Source organism: Myotis daubentonii, chromosome 6, assembly GCF_963259705.1.
Source record: "Myotis daubentonii chromosome 6, mMyoDau2.1, whole genome shotgun sequence".
Classification (NCBI taxonomy): Eukaryota; Metazoa; Chordata; class Mammalia; order Chiroptera; family Vespertilionidae; genus Myotis; species Myotis daubentonii.
The window spans coordinates 31,510,278-31,528,169 of NC_081845.1; the positions used below are offsets into that span (position 1 = coordinate 31,510,278).

Below are 17,892 nucleotides of genomic sequence, written 5' to 3' on the forward strand. Positions count from 1 at the left end.
AGGAGTATAGTGAGACCATGGAGGACATGAAAAAGGACCAACTAGAAATTAAGCATAGACTGACTGAAATAAAGAATAATATACAGAGATCCAACAGCAGACAAGAGGATCCCAAGAATCAAGTCAAAGATTTGAAATACAAAGAAACAAAAAATACCCAACCGAAAAAGAAAAAAGAAAAGAGATTCAAAAAATATGAAGATAGTGTAAGGAACCTCTGGGACAACTTCAAGCGTACCAACATCAGAATTATAGGGGTACCAGAAGGAGAGAGAGGGCAAGATATTGAAAACCTTTTTGAAGAAATAATGACAGAAAACTTCCCCTACCTGGTGAAAGAAATGGACTTACAAGTCCAGGAAGCACAGAGAACCCCAAACAAAAGGAATCCAAAGAGGACCACACCAAGACACATCATAATTAAAATGTCAAGAGCAAAAGATAAAGAGAGAATCTTAAAAGCAGCAAGAGAAAGACAGTCAGTTACCTACAAGGGAGTACCCATTCGACTGTCAGCTGATTTCTCAACAGAAACCATGCAGGCCAGAAGAGAGTGGCAAGAAATATTCAAAGAGATGAATAGCAAGAACCTGCAACCAAGATTACTTTATCCAGCAAAGCTATCATTCAGAATGGAAGGTCAGATAAAGAGCTTCACGGATAAGAAAAAGCTAAAGGAGTTCATCACCACGAAACCAGCATTATATGAAATGCTGAAAGGTATTCTTTAAGAAGAGGAAGAAGAAAAAGGAACTCTTACCATTTGCCACAGCATGGATGGAACTGGAGAGCGGATAAATACCACATGATCTCACTCATTTGTGGAATATAATGAACAACATAAACTGATGAACAAGGACTGATCCAGAGACGGAGAGGCATTGATTGGACTGTCAGGCCTTGGAGGGAAGGTAGGGGAGGGTGGGGGCAAGGGGGAAAGATCAACCAAAGGACTTATATGCAAGCATATAGGCCTAACCAATGGACACGGACAACGGGGGGGTGAGGGGATGAGCAGGGGGGGGGGGTAGAGGGTACACATATGTAATATCTTAATCAATAAAAAATATTAAAAAAAAAAAAAGACTGGGCCATGGCTCTAATGATTTCAGCTCATTGGGAAGCCTGAGTCTACTATAGAATACCAAGGAAGAAATGCAAGCATGAAATAAGGCAGAAATTAAGGCAGTCTATGTGTGGGCAATAATGTCCATTTCTATTATATCTAAACACTTTTATTATTACAAACAATAGGGATTCTTTGCAACCCCCATGTTCTCTCTTATAAATCTTCCCACAAGGTCTGTTTAGAAGCTTAATTTATAGAATATTTTGATTTGCTCTCTGTAAATTTCTTTGTTACATGAGGTAGAAATTAATATTTTTCAACACATTCTAATTTTATATTTTATAGACTTTCCACTCTTCCCTTTCTTACTCTCTAGAGTTTAGGCAACATGATAACAGTGATAAAGTCTGTTATAAAATCTGTTACGACACAGCAACATATAGTATATTTCCATGTTGCAGTCTGGTAGTGGTATGCCAGATGCTTCACTTGAAATTCGTTATATAGAGTGTCATGCTATAAAACGTGAACCTTCTGCTCCAGTGGGACTTCTCTTCTCATTGCCTCTAAAAATACCTTTGTGGATTCTCATTCAGTCCCATTCACCTTGAATACCAGACCCTTGCATACACTCTCTAAGGCCAAGTTTCATTCCTACTTTTCCCAAAGGTATTCTTTGACCCACCCTGCTCTCTTAGTATTATGCTGTTTTCCATTTCACATGTAGCTTATGTGGCTTCTTATTGTTGCTGTGTTTCGTAATCTTGTGTCATGCCTTCACAGTTGTAAGTCCATGTAGGGGGCAGCATAGAATTCAGATGTGAAATCCCAGTTCTACCCCTGAATGATCTTGGGCAAGTTACTTAATCTCTTGGAGCTTTCATGTCCTTGCCTGTAAAAGAGGACTGATAACTTTTTTATGGAGTTGTTGTGATGACTAAATGAAAGCTAGCTATTTTAGTACAGAGCTAGACACATAGTAAATATTCATCAAACTGAAGGCAGAGCCAGTGTCCAATGTTTCCTGGCAACTCTTGAAGTGCAGAACCCAGGGATGTTTTTTCACGTTGAGAACTCAATAAATTATTTGTTAATTGAATGTTAATATGCAGCTCTCTATCAGGTCTGGGTGTTTACAATTCCATGGCTCTTTTATTTTTTAAGAGTTCTATTAAAAGCCAGTTCTTTGTATATCTTCCAAGGCTGCACAGAGAAGTATCTAAATAAATTTCTTAACACCAGGAAAGGCAAGAGGAAGCCTGAGTGCCAGAATGGAAGTGGGACAGGAGGACAAGAAGGTGTGCTCTGTGCTGAGTGTTTTATTTTGAGCCTGGCATGATTTGCTCATGACCTAGTAGACAGACAAAGAATACATGTACCTACCATTCTTTCTATCTGTGGAAAATCTGTTCATAATTGAAGACCCGGAATAAAGACTTTATTTTTCTTTTGTTCCCCCAGATTTACTGAGGTATATTTGAAACATTTTATATATTTAAGGGATATAATGTTATTGTTGGATATATATATATATATAGTGAAATGATTACTACAATCAAGCTAATTCCCACATCCATCACCTCTCATTGCTAGCTTTTTTGTGGTAAGAACATTTAAGATCTGCTATCCTAGCAAATTTTAAGTATATTATATATATTAGTAATGGTATATTATTACATATAATTATATCATTAAGTATACATTCATTATACTGTACATTGGATCCCCAGAGCTTACTCCTCTTATGACAAAGTTTGTACCTTTGACCAACATCTCTCCATTTTTTTCCACTCCTTAACCCCTGGTAGTCACTGTTCTGCTCTCTGGCTCTATAAGTTTGACATTTTTAGATTCTGCATATAAATAAGATCATGCAGTATTTGTCTTTCTCTGTCTGGCTTGTTTCACTTACTATAAGGTCCTGTGGGTTCATTCATGTTGCAAATGGTGGGATTTTTTTAATGGCTAATACTCCACTGTGTGTTTCTACATGTTCATATTAGTATCATAGTTTCTTTATCCATTTATCCATTGATGGACACTTAGGTTGTTTTCATATATTAGCTATTGTGAAAAATACTACAGTAAACATGGGAGTGCAGATAACTCTTTGAGATGCTGATTTTATATCCTTTGGATCCTTTCGATATATACCAAGTAGTGGGATTACTGGATATATTTTTAAGTTTTTGAAGAATCTTATACTATTTTTCATAATGGCTATACCAACTTGCATTTCTACCAACAGTACACAGGGATTCCCTTTTCTCCACATCCTCACCAACAAGTGGCACTTTTTTAGGCACCTTTTTCTGATTCTTAGACACTTAAACTAGTCCTTGTCATATCATTAGTTCTGCTGATACTAAATGAAAGTAACACAATTTTAAACTCCCTGGAGGCAGTTTTCTTCCTATATTATATGGTCTTTACATCTAGCACTGTTATCAATATAATGAGTACAGTATGGTGTTGTAACAATAAAATAAGGTAATGTTTATGAATGCAATTTTTAAAGTATAAAGATTCGCAGAAGTACAGTTGCTCTTCCTATATTAGAGCTACTCTCATGGAAATTTAGATATCAGTTTGGGGTCTTTTAGGAATAGTGAGAGAAATAGCTAGTTTAAATATGGTCCAATGCATGTTACTCAGCTCTCTATCAATTTGTGTAATAAAGAATTGATATCAGAATAAAAACATATTAATAAAGAAATTGGGACTAATAGTTCATAAAACCTATTGACCTATGCAGACAGTCTTCTGGATTATGAAAATATACATGCTTGATTGCTTTGGCTCTTAAGAGAAACAAAGAGCAACCTAGGAGTCAAGTTATGTAGAAGCATTCCAGTTCTAACACAAAGAAGCTTCATACCCACTCATGAGCCTTTTCCCCCTCTGTGGCTCTATTTCCTTGTCTGTAACCTGAGGGGTTCTGTTATTGGATTTTGAGTAAGCCCTGTATCTGTTTCTTGTCTGCTTATGTCCAAGGTATTCACTAGATTTTAAAACAAGAATTTTCTTGTTTGTATGCATAATATATTGTTGCTCATCTATCCTGCATGTATTTTGACAAAGGAACAAAATAGTTTTCTGTGACTGAAACCCAAGTTTGACACCTGAGCAGTAAAGTTAGTCCCCTAATAACACCAATTTATGACAGACTGACAGTGCCTTTTGCTGTGATGTCTATGCACCTTGTAGATTCCTGAATCTGCATTTATGGTGAGAAATAGACATCTGACTTCCTTCCCATGCCCCTCTCTGCAGACAGATGAAGCATCCACTTGCCAGCTGCAGTTTCTCCCTTGAAATCTGTCAATGCCTCTTGCTTGAACTTTGATGTGTTTCCACAGTCCAGGGAGCTGAGGATTTTGTGATATGGTAATGAATCCTTTTTGGGCTTTACTGGACTGGATTAGGGTACATAAAGATGCTTGAATTAAAAGGCAAATACATTTAACTGATAATTTCTGTTATAAAAAAAGAGATACAAGAACACTTTATTTTTAAAAATATAGGAGCATCTTAATTAGGTTTTATTACAATGCCCATGAAATTTTTATAGAAATTGAGATTTAAGTCCTACGTCCTTTTTCTTTGGTGAGGGGAAGGGAGGGATGATATTCTTTAGAAATTATTTTGACTTAACAATTGCTGTATTTATATGATATTTATCTTGACAAAATTTGAAAACTGCTTCTAAGTTGTCCACCAAAAGTTTGACCTGCTTTCTCCAAAATTGAATGCATTTGTGTTTTGCCAACACTGAGTATTATTAATTTGTGCTCTAGCACTTCCTTGTGGAATCAAGCTGCACCTCGATGTCTCTCGCTGAGATGACATTTTTGCTTCGCATTTCCCTCCTGTCATTCTCTTGCTTCTCTCCTCTTCAATAAGTAATTTGAACAAGAATTTTTACCTCAGCTCTGTTTTTAGGGAACCTAACCTAAGACACTTGGTTTAAGGTGGCAAAGATTGAAACAAAGAAAGAAAAGAGTTAGGCACATTTTAGAGAGAGAGTCTACAGGAATTAATCAGCAATAGAAGAGAAGAAGAAGTCCAAACAGTTCCTACATTTTATTATTGAACAAACTGCTGGGTAATGCACTATTTACTAATAGGAGATGTCTAAAAGGAGCAGGTTTGCAAGGTTGAGAGGGAAAAATTCTATTTCAGATAAGTTTGAAATGTCTTTAAGTGGATACAAATGTCAGGTAGGCAATTGAATGTACAAATATTTTGCTCCAAATGGCAATCTAGTCTGAGGATCTATATTTAAGATTCAACCATGGTATTCAAATGATATTTGAAGGAATGTGACTGAATGAGGGTACTTCATGAGAGACTATAGAAGAGAAAGTTTCCCAGGGCTGTTCCTGGTATGACATTATCTAGAGATTGAAAGAATAAGAATATCTAGCAAATACATTCAGGAGTAGTCAGTAAGTGAAGAGGAAACCTTGAGAGGCTGTGTCACAGAAACCAAGAGGAAAAAGTATTTCAAGGAGGGTGCAGCCAACTGTTGAATGCAGCTGAGTAGTTCATGAAGATTAAAACATACAACAGATCATAAAATATGGCAACAGGGAAAATATTGGTGACCTTGACAGGAGAAGAGTTTGACAAAAAGTATTCTGAAGTGATGGAAATGAAGGTCAAGGAGAGACTGAGAGATGATGAAGCAAATACATAGATCTAGGCAACAATTATTGCTGTGAACAGTAGTGAATGAGGTGATGAGTCAAGTGGAACAAAGAGTCCAAGAGTATTTTTAAAAATATGTTTTTATTAATTTTAGAGAAAGGGGGATGGAGAGGGATAGTTAGAAGAAATATTGATGACAGAGAGACATCGATCTGCTGCCCTACACACCCCACCTTGGGGATCGAGCCTGAAACTCTGGCATGTGCCCTGACCAGGAATCAAACTGGGGACTTCTTGGTTCATGGGTCAATGCTCAGCTACTAAGCAACACCAGTTCGGCATGAGTATTTTTTTTTTATTGGCACCATTAGAAGGGGAAATTTATTTTACAAAAGAGAGGGGACAATATCAAAAGAAAGTCCTTTAATAGTGATGGGACTTCATTCATGAGCAGAAGTCAGCTCTATCCTGAGGCAGAAGCACTTCAAATTTGCAGTAGGAGGGATGCTAGCAAATATGAGTACCAATAAATAAAGTTTCATAGATGTTGTGGTATATAGCTGAATTAATTCTAGTTTGATTGTTTCTGTGTTCTTACTGAAATATGAAATCAAGGCCCCAGCTGTGATGAAGGTTAGAGGTAAGGTCAGTTGTTTAGAGATTTGATGAGAGAAGAGCAAGAATAAAATAATCATGTTAGAGACTAGGAAAATTTATTTACATTGGAGATGTATTACTATATCCTTGCATTGTTGAGTGCCCCTTTTGGTATGTATGCTCATAATTAAAAAACAACAATAACATCTCCAGTTGCTTCTTTTTAAAAAATATATATTTTTATTGATTTCAGAGAGAAAGGAGAGGGAGGGGAGAGATAGAAACGTCAATAATGAGAGAGAATAGTTGTGTAGTTGCCTTCAACACACCCTCTACTAGAGACTGAGCCTGAAACCCAGGCATGTGCCCTGACCAGAATTAAACCGTGACCTCCCAATTCATAGGTTGTCACTCAACCACTGAGCCACATCGACCAGGCTATGCTCATAATTTTTAAATAAAGCCAGTCATCAAGGTTATGAGTTTTTTCAGCCATGTTTAGGTGTAAACATGGACTAGGAGAATGGCTGGGTTTAACTAGCATTAGGGTTTTGTCAAGGAAACACAAAGGAGTGAAAAAATTTTCAAGGGAGTGCTAAGGAAGATGGGCTATAAAATCTAAACTAGACTATGAGGCAAATGAGAGGCAGGATGGAAAGAAACATATTGAGGTAAATGGATTTGAGGTTTCTGTGAGGTAGAATGAATGCTAGAGAATGGGTATTAGAATAAATGAGCTTGAAAGATAAGAAGGGATAAAGTCTGAGGTGTTTGACAGCCACATTCAGAGATATTAGTGACATTTGTGATAACAAAGTCAAAAGTAGAAATAGTTGGGTTATAGGAAATACTGGATGGAGAGAGTTGAGAAACTGGGGGACATTGTGTTGAATCATCTACCTGGGTATCAACTCAGGGAAAGGAGTAGAGCTATAAAGGACACTAAGGCGGGACCTACAGTTATCAGTGAGACTGAGAGATGGGGAATTGACACAATGTGATACTTGTTTTATTTAATTGATTTCTATGAGTTCTTAGTTTTTTAAAGTATATTTTATTATAGCAATGACATTAACATAAAAATCAAAACAGAAGGCCAAATCTCCCATAGCCCTATCACTTCATCAGAGGGTGTTGGATTTTGACTGATCCCTGTATGTATTTCTTGTGTGCTTAGTCTGGCCTGGCCAGGTATTCCGTTTGCTTTGCTTACTCCCTCTTCATGGAAATGTGGCAGGGCTTGCTGTCACCATAAGTGTCTACCTCTTAACCAGGCTGCCTGGGAAGCAAGCCCTCAAAGGAACAGGCCTTCTCATTGTGCTATTTGACCTCCTACCACAATGCGCTGATCTCTCCCACAGTGCTTAAATGTGGGACAGCCACTATTAATCATGATTATAAAATAGGGCAGCAGGCCTTCATTTATCAAAACTTGTTTCACTGTGGATGCCCTAGTTAGATAGTTTCTCATTATTTTCAGGGTTGATGGTTTGATCACACTCCTTGATCCATCCAGATCTTCCTTCAGTCCCAGGTACATTGACAAGTTATTTGGTCAGTCTGTCCTCTCCATTCCCAGTGACCAGGGAATCCTTATTCCAGGTGTGAGTGCGGCTGCTGCCAGGTTGTCTTGAACATCTGCTGATTGTTTTTGGACAGGGAATTATGGGGAGAGTGGAATGGACGCTTTCAAAGAGCTGGCTGCCCAGGAAGGTCTCTGCATCGCCCATTCAGACAAAATCTACAGCAATGCTGGGGAGAAGAGCTTCGACCGACTCCTGCGCAAGCTCCGAGAACGGCTCCCCAAGGCGAGAGTGGTGGTCTGCTTCTGCGAAGGCATGACGGTCCGGGGCCTCCTGAGTGCCATGCGGCGCTTGGGCGTGGTAGGCGAGTTCTCACTCATTGGAAGGTAAATCTCTCAATCTCTTCTCTCTTTCTCTGTCTCCCTTCTCCTCCCCCTCCTCCTCCTCCCCCTCCTTCATCTTCTCACTGAGAGTGGGGCTATTGTCATTTTCCTGATAGAAAAGAGTTGCCCAGTAGATGACAAGATGATAAGGCTATTTCAGAAAAGGATGGAAAGTTGTTGCCAGACTGTTTTATCCCAGAGAATTATTCTTCCCATTTGCTTCCCACCCCTTTCATCTCACCCCCAGCACACACACACACACACACACACACACACACACACACACACACACCATACTTTATAAGCACAGAAATCTTTTTTTTTTTAATTGCTTAAAGTATTACAAAGGGTATTACATATGTATCCATTTTATCCCCCCGCCCTAGACAGTCCCCTAGCCTCCCCTATCACCCAGTGTCTTATGTCCATTGGTTATGCTTATATGCATGCATACAAGTCCTTTAGTTGATCTCTTACTCCCCTACCTCCTGCCCCCCAACCCTCCCCGGCCTTCCCGCTGCAGTTTGACAATCTGTTTGAGGCAGCTCTGCCTCTGTATCTATTATTGTTCAAAAGTTTATAATGGTCTCTATTGTCCATGAATGAGTGAGATCATGTGGTATTTTTCCTTTATTGACTGGCTTATTTCACTTAGCATAATGCTCTCCAGTTCCATCCATGACGTTGCAAATGGTAAGATTTCCTTCCTTTTTACAGCAGCATAGTATTCCATCGTGTAGATGTACCACAGTTTTCTAATCCATTCATCTACTGATGGGCACTTAGGCTGTTTCCAGATCTTAGCTATGGTGAATTGAAGCACAGAAATCTTAACAGGTACCAGTGGATGGGGGTCAGAAGTATTTATAGAAATATATATTATGATTTAAAATTTAAAGGGTTGGCTAAGTGAAAATGAAAATGTGTAGCTGAACTTTGGAACTTGATAGTATCATTTCTTACACTTACGGGATAGCGCACAGCAATGCTTTCAGTATGCGATTTCTGGAATTGCGGGTGATGTGTTCCAAGATCTCTGCTCTTCTTTCTAGACCATATGTACCTGTGTGTGAATCACTTCCATATCACTGTAGAGTTTTTAACCTAACAGATATCTTGTTAAATTTTCCATCTTTTAATGGTAAAATTTTCCAAGGAGCCTACTGAGTTTACTTAAATGAAAGCCTTACTGATCTTCTACTCTGTCATAGTTATGTTCCAGATCTCCTTTTCTCCTTTCTTGGCTAGAGTACAATCACATCTCCCCAGCTGAAATACTCAACCACCGACCCTCTTATCTAGGAAATTAGTGGTAGTGGTGTGGACATCCTCACTGGACCTTTTGTCTCCATTCCTGCACTTATGGTAATGATGAAAAAAGTAGTGAGACTAATATCACCATCACTTGGAACTAGAGGCAGAGGGCACTTCAAAGACTTTTTTTTTAGAAGATGGTAGGGCAGAAACCCAACTAAATGAATAAAGTGACAAAAAGTACTCTCTAGGCATGCGGAAGTATGGAGTCAAGGTCAAAATATAAACCAAGATTAAGAACATCATTGAATTTGGGTAAAATTGTTACACTGCCATGAAGTGTTATTTTGGCAGCTTCAACATGACGCAGTGTGTGAAGCCATTTAAGGAGCATGAAAGAAGGAACATTATTTCCTTAATGACTGGAAAGGACGGGAGCAGCATGGTTAAAGTGTTATGAAAAATAAGGTTCTTATATATATACCAGGACAGATGGCCTGCAGATAGTCAGCCTTTTAAATTGTTTTTATAAAATGACTGCTTTTATAAAGGTGCTTTTTTTAAAAATCTCATATTTACCATTTTCAAAAGAACAATAGTCTGTTTTGCAGTATTCATTCTCTTTAATATCCCTGAAGAGGCTATCTACCTGGGTTCTGGAGGTCTTGAACAGATGTAGCAAATACGTGAGCTTTTCGGGTAGACAGACTGCTTAATTGTGAAATACAATTATACAAAATGCTGCAGTGAGTAATTGGAGTATAAAGAACTCATTTCACCATTATTATTTAAAAGCTGGTCAATGATGGTAATGTAGTTAACCTCTCCTGCTAACAATGCAGCTGAGCTCATGCAAGTATTTCTGAGATTCTCACGTGTGCTTGCTCATAAATAAGTAAGCTACATGTGATATCTACTTCTTTCACTCCTCTTTTTGTTTTCTGTCCCACCCCTGCTGGGTTGTCCTGACACATCCTGGGGAAGCAGCAACACAATGAACGTCTGTGTTTCTGAGGACACTGCTCCCTGCACCAGTGGTTATGGCCTGTGATGCATGGAGCCTTTGAGATACCAAAGTTATGCTACACTTGGCGCTTCTCTGCCTTTCTGGGCTACATTCCACGAGGTCTCTCAGTGTGGTACTGGCTTTTACTCTCATATCCAAGAGGATTTTGGGGAAAACAGCTTTTACTTCATTCTTTGTTCACAGCTCTATTTCTTCCCTGGGAGAGATATGAGTCCATGAGGAGCTGAGCAGGGGACAAAGCCAAGTGGTTAACACTACACCATGCCTAGAAGTAGCCTTCCCTTCAGATGCTTGATTCGCCACTTCTTGTGAAGATGAATTTTACACTAACTGCTCCTCTGTCCCTCATTCCAGTGGACAGTTGGTGGGCGTGGTTACCTCATTTCAGCAGACATGTCCAGAGCATTCTGGTTTAACACCAAGTTGCAATTTTGAGCTACATTTGTAATGCTGTCCAAATATATCTCCCTCCTATTTAAAGGGGTTTTTGTTTACCAAATGATAAACTCCTTTGAGGCCAGGAGCCATTGTTTAGTTTCTTTGACAATACAATGCATAATTTTGGCTGCTTCCAGATTCACAAGAATGTATTGTGTAGATGGTGATGAACCTTTTTTCAAAGAGGTAAAGGTAAGTAAATCATGATGAAGATTATAAGAGACATTTAATTTAAAAAATTAGAACTTTCTGAATGAAGATTTATATTTTCTTGTCTCCATGATGTTTCTTCCCTCTCACATTTCACATCCAACGTAGACGGAAATGTTGTTGATGTTACCATCAAAACATATCCAGACTTCAACAACTTATTGCCACTCTTGTTGCTATCATCCTGGTCTAAGCACCATCATCTCTCATGTGGGTTATTGAAATAATCTTCTAAGTGATCCTTGTTTCTCCCCACCATCTATTTTTAAGGCAAAGTGATCTTTTACAAATTTAAATCAGTTAATGTTAATCTTTACCTTACACACTCACTACCATAACATAGCTTCCCATTTTTATCATAACAAAGTCCCACATTCTGTTATTGGGACTGAGTTCTTTATAATGGAACTAGAGGCCCGGTGCACAAAAATTTGTGCACTCGGGGGGGGGGGGGGAGAGGGGGTCCCTCAGCCTGGCCTGTGCCCTCTCGCAGTCTGGGACCCCTCAGGAGATAATGACCTGCTGGCTTAGGCCTGCTCCTGGGTGGCAGAGGGCAAGCCCAATCCCTAGGTGCAGCCCCTGGTCGGGCTCAGAGCAGGGCTGATTGGGGATTTGGGGCACTGCCCTCTGTGATGCACAGAGCAGGGCGGATCGGGAGGTTGCGATGCCACCCCTAGTCACACTCAGCGTAGGGCCGATTTGGGGGTTGGGACGCCGCTCCCTGTCACACTCAAAGCAGGGTCAATAGGGAGGTTGCAGTGCCACCCCCTGTCACGTACAGAGCAGGGCCCATCAGGGGGTTGGGGCGCTGCCCCCTGTCACGCAGAGTAGGGCCGATAGGGGAGTTAGGACACCATCCCCTGACACACACAGGAGGGCAGATCGGGGGGGTTGGGGTGCCGCACCCTGTCACACACAGAGCCGCAGGGCATTCAGGGGGTTGGGAGCTTCCCCCCTATCAGGCACAGAGCAGGGCTGATCAGGGGGTTGGGGCGCCTTCCCCTGTCACGAACAGAGCAGGGCGGATCTGGAGGTTGCGATGCCACCCTCAGTCACGCTCAGGGTAGGGCCGATTGGGGGGTTGGGACACCGCCCCGTGTCACACTCAAGGCAGGGTCAATGGGGAGGTTGCGGCGCCACCCCCTGTCACACACAGAGCAGGGCCAATCAGGGGGTTGGGGTGCTGTCCCCTGTCACTCACAGAGCAGGGCCCATCACGGGGGTTGGGGCTCCGTTCCCTGTCACGCACAGAGCAGGGTCGATCAGGGGGTGGGGGAGCTCCCCCGTGTCACACACAGAGCAGGGCCGATCAGGGGGTTGAGGAGCTCCCCCCTGTCACTCACAGAGTAGGGCCGATAGGGGAGTTGGGGCACCGCCCCCTGTCACACACAGAGCAGGATGGATCAGGAGGTTGGGGCGCTGTACCCTGTCACACTCAGGGCAGGGCCAATGGGGAGGTTATGGCTCTACCCCGTCACACACAGAGCAGGACCCGTGGGGCGGGGGGGTTGGGGTGCTGCACCCTGTCACACACAGAGAAGGGCCGATCAGGGGGTTGGGGAGCTCACCCCTATCAGGTACAGAGCAGGGCCGATCAGGAGGTTGGGGTGCCTTCCCCTGTCATGAACAGAGCAGGGCTGATAGGGAGGTTGTGGCCCCGCCCCTTGTCACACACAGAGCCGCAGGGCGATCAGGGGGTTTGGGCGCTGCCCCCTGTCACGCTGATCCCGGTGCCGGGAGGCCTCTTGGCTCCACTGATCCCGGTGCTGGGAGTCATATTACCCTTTTACTATATAGGATAGAGGCCTGGTGCATGGGTGGGGGCTGGCTGGTTTGCCCTGAAGGGTGTCCTGGATCAGGGTGGGGGTCCCCACTGGGGTGCCTGGCCAGCCTGGATGAGGGGCTGATGGCTGTCTGCAGCTGGTCACACACCCTTCAGGGTGGGGGTCCCCACTGGGGTGCCTGGCCAGTCTGGGTGAGGGGCTGAGGGCTCTTTTCAGGCTGGTGGGTGACTGAAGCTCCCAACCGCTCCTTTTTTTCTTTTTCTTTTTTAATTTTTATTCTGGGCCAGCTTTAGTTTTGAGGCTTGGCTCCAGCTCTTAGGCCTCCTCTGCTGAAAGCAGGTTTCTGGCCTTTGTTTACCTTCTATATTTGAAACAATGTTGTGATCCTGCTGGCTGAAGCCCGGCTAAAGCAGGTTTCTGGGGTTTTGTTTAGCTTCTATATTTGTAACATAGTTGCTTAGAGTTGGAGCTCAGAGGCCTGCAGCGGCAGGCGGGGAACGTTGGAGTCCTCCGTCACTGAAGCAAGCAAGCCTCATGTTCGTTTTAAGCTGCCTGGCTGCCGGCCGCCATCTTGGCTGGCAGTTAATTTGCATATCACCCTGATTAGCCAATGGGAAGGGTAGTGGAGGTACGGCTAATTACCATGTTTCTCTTTTATTAGATAGGATAATAAACTATAACTACAGAAATATATTTTTAAGTAGGAATTTCTCAGATATAACAAAAGCATTCTATATGTAATGAATATAGGATATTTGAAATATAAAGCAAAACTCAATAAAATATGGGCTAAGGGTTCTTGCTCTTTATTCAAAGTGATCTTGTGAAGTTACATTTTGTCTCTAAGTCTATTTATTTTTTACATGTTTTCAGTGATTTTTAGAGAGAGAAGAAGGGAGAAGGAGAGAGAGATAGAAACATCAATGAGAGTGAAACATCTATCAGCTGCCTCCTGCATGCCTTCTACTGGGATTGAGCCTGCAACCCAGGCATGTGCCCTGATAGGGACTTGGACCAGCAACCTCTTGGTGCATGGGGCAATGCTTAACCAACTGAGCCACAGGGGCCAAGCAAGTCTATTTAGTTTTTACAAAAATTAATGACATGGCTCCAGATTATCTATAAATACTTTTCCAGTACTAGAATTTATAATATATAAAGACTATATGACCAAACTATGATCAATGAGAATGTAACTACAGATTGATTTTTTGGTAAAATTATTTATGAATTTACATTTCTCACCATTCACCTTGTTAAAACCAGAAAAACTCACTGAATATAGTGCTAGTGTATTAATCTGAGGTCGCGGAATGTAGCCAGCAGACTCACAGGAAATCAGACCTTTGATTTTGGACAAATTGGCATGGTATTGTCATCAAGTAAGTTAACTAACTTACTTGCAAAAGTAATAATCATGCAAAAGAACATCCTTTCTTAGCTCTATGAAATTGCCTCTTTTGTGATACTTCTTAAAATTGTGCTCACCACAATATATATATATATACATACATATATATATATATATATACATACATATATATATATATATATATATATATAGTTATAATTTTAATAATGATGGCAATGATGACTGTGATGATGATAGGACTTACCATATGCCAGGCATTGTTATAAGCACTTTTTATATGTTAACTGTTTACTTACCAAAACAATATAATGAGATAGTTACTAATATTTTTCTCACATTGATGCATAGAGATGTAAAGAACTTGCCACAAAGAACTGCAGCGCCAGAGCTGGGATTTGAATCTGGGCAATTTGACTTCAGAATCCATGCTCTTAATCACTAAGTTATACTGTGTGCTTAGTTTATTGTTTAGTTTAAGAGATGTCATTACCCTTACTTTCCCTTCAGTTTTCCCTTTTTTCTGGAGATTTATTTTATTGTTATTGTCTTTGGGAAACCAATTGAATTATCTCTGTGAGAAAACTATTTTATATTTCTAATTATTCTCTATTTCTTTGAATCCTCTTTAGTTCTCTACTAGTAATAAATGTTTTATGTGATAACTCAGTAAAGGGCCATTCTTTTCAAGCTCTTTATTTTTAATTTTAGCATGAGAATCCATGAAACCATTCTCTGTTTGCACACCAGTCTACATCTATGGAATTCTATTTATATAGAAGTCAATTTGGAATAAATGGGTAATATTTCTCTGAAGTCCTAAATTATAATTATCAAAATTCTAATAATTCACTGATAGACTTGTTCTAATTCCTATATCCTTCTTCTACTTGAAGAAAGTGAAAGTGAGCATAGTTTAGGTGTATGAACACATAATAAAAACTACGATTTATCAAGGTTTTGGTATGAATAAGGATATTAATATATGATATATCCAACAACAACCTTGAAAGGTTGAAAGATAAAGAAGTAAACAATTACCTCAAAGTTCTAAATTTAGTAATGGAAATAAGATTCAAATTTAGAGCTATTCTATAACATAATTATATATATCAAGTTATGACCTCAATGATAGGTACCAGGTTTCACATACTTGTTTGTTTTTCCATCATGTCTAGCACAGTGTTTTGATATGGTCACTATTCAGTAAATATGTCCGAAAGATTGAAGAGTCATAAAGAGAGCAGGTGGCTTCATATTCTAGTAGGTGGCTTTCATATTCAAGGATCAGTAAGTTTTACCTAGTATGGTAAGGGTTGATGCTCTTCAATCAGCCTGTACCTGTAGAATTCATCAGTAAGCATGAAATTAATGTTTGCCAATCTCTCAGATTGTTGTATTTGTCTAATCACAAAGTACCTACTTGCCTCTTAAATCATAGCTGAGTGTCAGTGGTCGGTCCTTTGTGGGGACCTCTGCTCCCCTAAACACATGGTTTACCCTGACGGTGAGTGAAAGATTTCTGGCTTTAGTACTATGCCTAGTGTTGGCATTATCCTGGGCTTCTTCCCTGGTTTCCTCATCTTGGAAAGCCCTTATAGTAGGTTTACATTCTACCTTGTTAAGAGTATTTGATTAGATATACTAAGTATATAATATAGATATAAATATATAGATATACTAAGTCTATCAAATAGTTATACCATATTTAATTATATATTTCTTAGCCCCTTTTATTGAATTATTACTACATCTTCTAAAGTCTCCACTGTACAAAGTAAACATCCCATAAAAATAATTAGGTTAATACCTTTCTATTTTATTGCCTCTCCCTACTATATCCTGGTCAATCCAATTATAAGTACATGGTCCTTGCATTTCAAATGCCTATCCCTTATCGCTGTGTGCTGCTTTATCTGTCATCTCTCCTAATTCTGTTATCTTCTCATCCAATAGACACACTTTCCATTATCTGTCATTGCAGAGAAATTGCCCCCAGCGTCTAAAACTTGATCCATTAAAATCCTAACACCATGATTTTTTTTAGTGGAAACAAACAGCATTAAGCACATATTTAACAAATGATTGGAATGAAGCGATTGCTTTTATCTGGAAAAAAGGCTATAGTTTCATTTTAAACAAAGAAAATACTTGGTTTTTATAATGTAATTTTTTGGGGGGAGGGGCTTTTTCTTCCAGGACCTGAACACATATTTGGAAAAGTGACCTATTTACTCTTGAAACATAAGATGATATACCATGGTGTTAGATTTCACACACTTATTTTTTGAATGAAAACTAGTTATTTCAGATCCAATGTTTTCATTATGAAAAAATGAGTAAATATATCTAAAGTTTGCAGCTTTCAGGCAGAATTGCAAAGGTTATGTTATATTAAGTAAACGTGGAGTTTCAGTGAAATGTGACATCCCCCAAAGAGGATTATAATCAAGAGTCTAACAAAGCTGATGATTATTTTAGGACATGTGATGCTCACAACTTACAGATCCATAACTTGGTTTTCTCTACATTCCCAAGGGCAAAAAGTGCTTACTAACCTGTTAATAGTCCATACCTTCCTTAAAAGACTCCTGCTCCAAAGGCGGGTTCATGAGCGCTTGATGGAAGCTTACACTGTTAGAAAAGGCCGACAAGAAATGTGTCCTAGGGAAGCAGAGGGATTTAGCTCAGTACTCTGGAGAATAAACAGTATTTGTAGGGTATTTAAAGGTATTCTGAGCCTAGATCTCAGCCACACAAATGCTCAGGATTTCCATAATAATTATTTTAAAAATTAAGGATTTTTTTGTATTATTTTTATATGGAATTTATTGAGGTGACAGTGGTTAATAAAATCATATAGGTTTCAGGGGTATAATTCTATAATACAATATCTGTAACAGATGGTTTGCATTCAATTAAGTGATGTTTAACCCTTGCTTCATACCAACACATATTTCCATGTCTCAAATAACAGACATCTGAAAAGTGAGACTCTAATAGCATGATCTCTACTTGCCTTTTGAGTATTAGAGACACGGAAGAGAAGGACTTCAGGTGCCTTCTGCATTGGCTCAGTTTGGATGAAAAAGGAGGTCATTGTGATTTAGCCCAGTTTGTGTTTGAGACTGATCCAAGACAACAGGGAATTTATCTTAATACATTTTCATAGTTGCTATGTCAGTCGATTCCCAACCAAGCTGCACACCAGAAGCTGCAGGGAGGGGGCATTTAAATTGCAGATTTCTGAATCTCATTCCAGGATATCAATAGAATTTCTTGATGAGGGACTTTGGATCTTCTTCCTGGTCTTTTTCCTTTAAAGCATTAAAGATGAGTTAAGTTTCAGAACCATTACTCTGGGACGCCTACATCCCTGCTTTGCACTCGGATGGCATTCACTCTTAATGAATTGCTGACAGGACAGATTTGCAAGGGAAGATAAAATGAAAACTTGTCATCCCACCTTTACCTCTGTTATTTATTTATTTTTTTATCTCTTGAAATTTATATACCTTCACGATTTTTGTTTTAAAGTAAAAGTACATCTGAGATTAGTAAATAACAATAGCAATAAAAGCAGCAGTA

General features: G+C 39.8%; 1 protein-coding gene across 4 annotated transcripts in view; it reads left to right on the forward strand.

The window, feature by feature from the left end:
- Positions 1-17,892, forward strand: part of GRM1 (glutamate metabotropic receptor 1) — a 323,483-nt gene that overhangs the window by 100,145 nt on the left and 205,446 nt on the right. For all 4 annotated transcript variants that reach the window (XM_059700613.1, XM_059700615.1, XM_059700614.1 and 1 more), the window contains exon 3: positions 7,976-8,225. In XM_059700613.1, the coding sequence (XP_059556596.1) occupies positions 7,976-8,225 (250 nt within the window). The remainder of the gene's footprint in view (positions 1-7,975; positions 8,226-17,892) is intronic.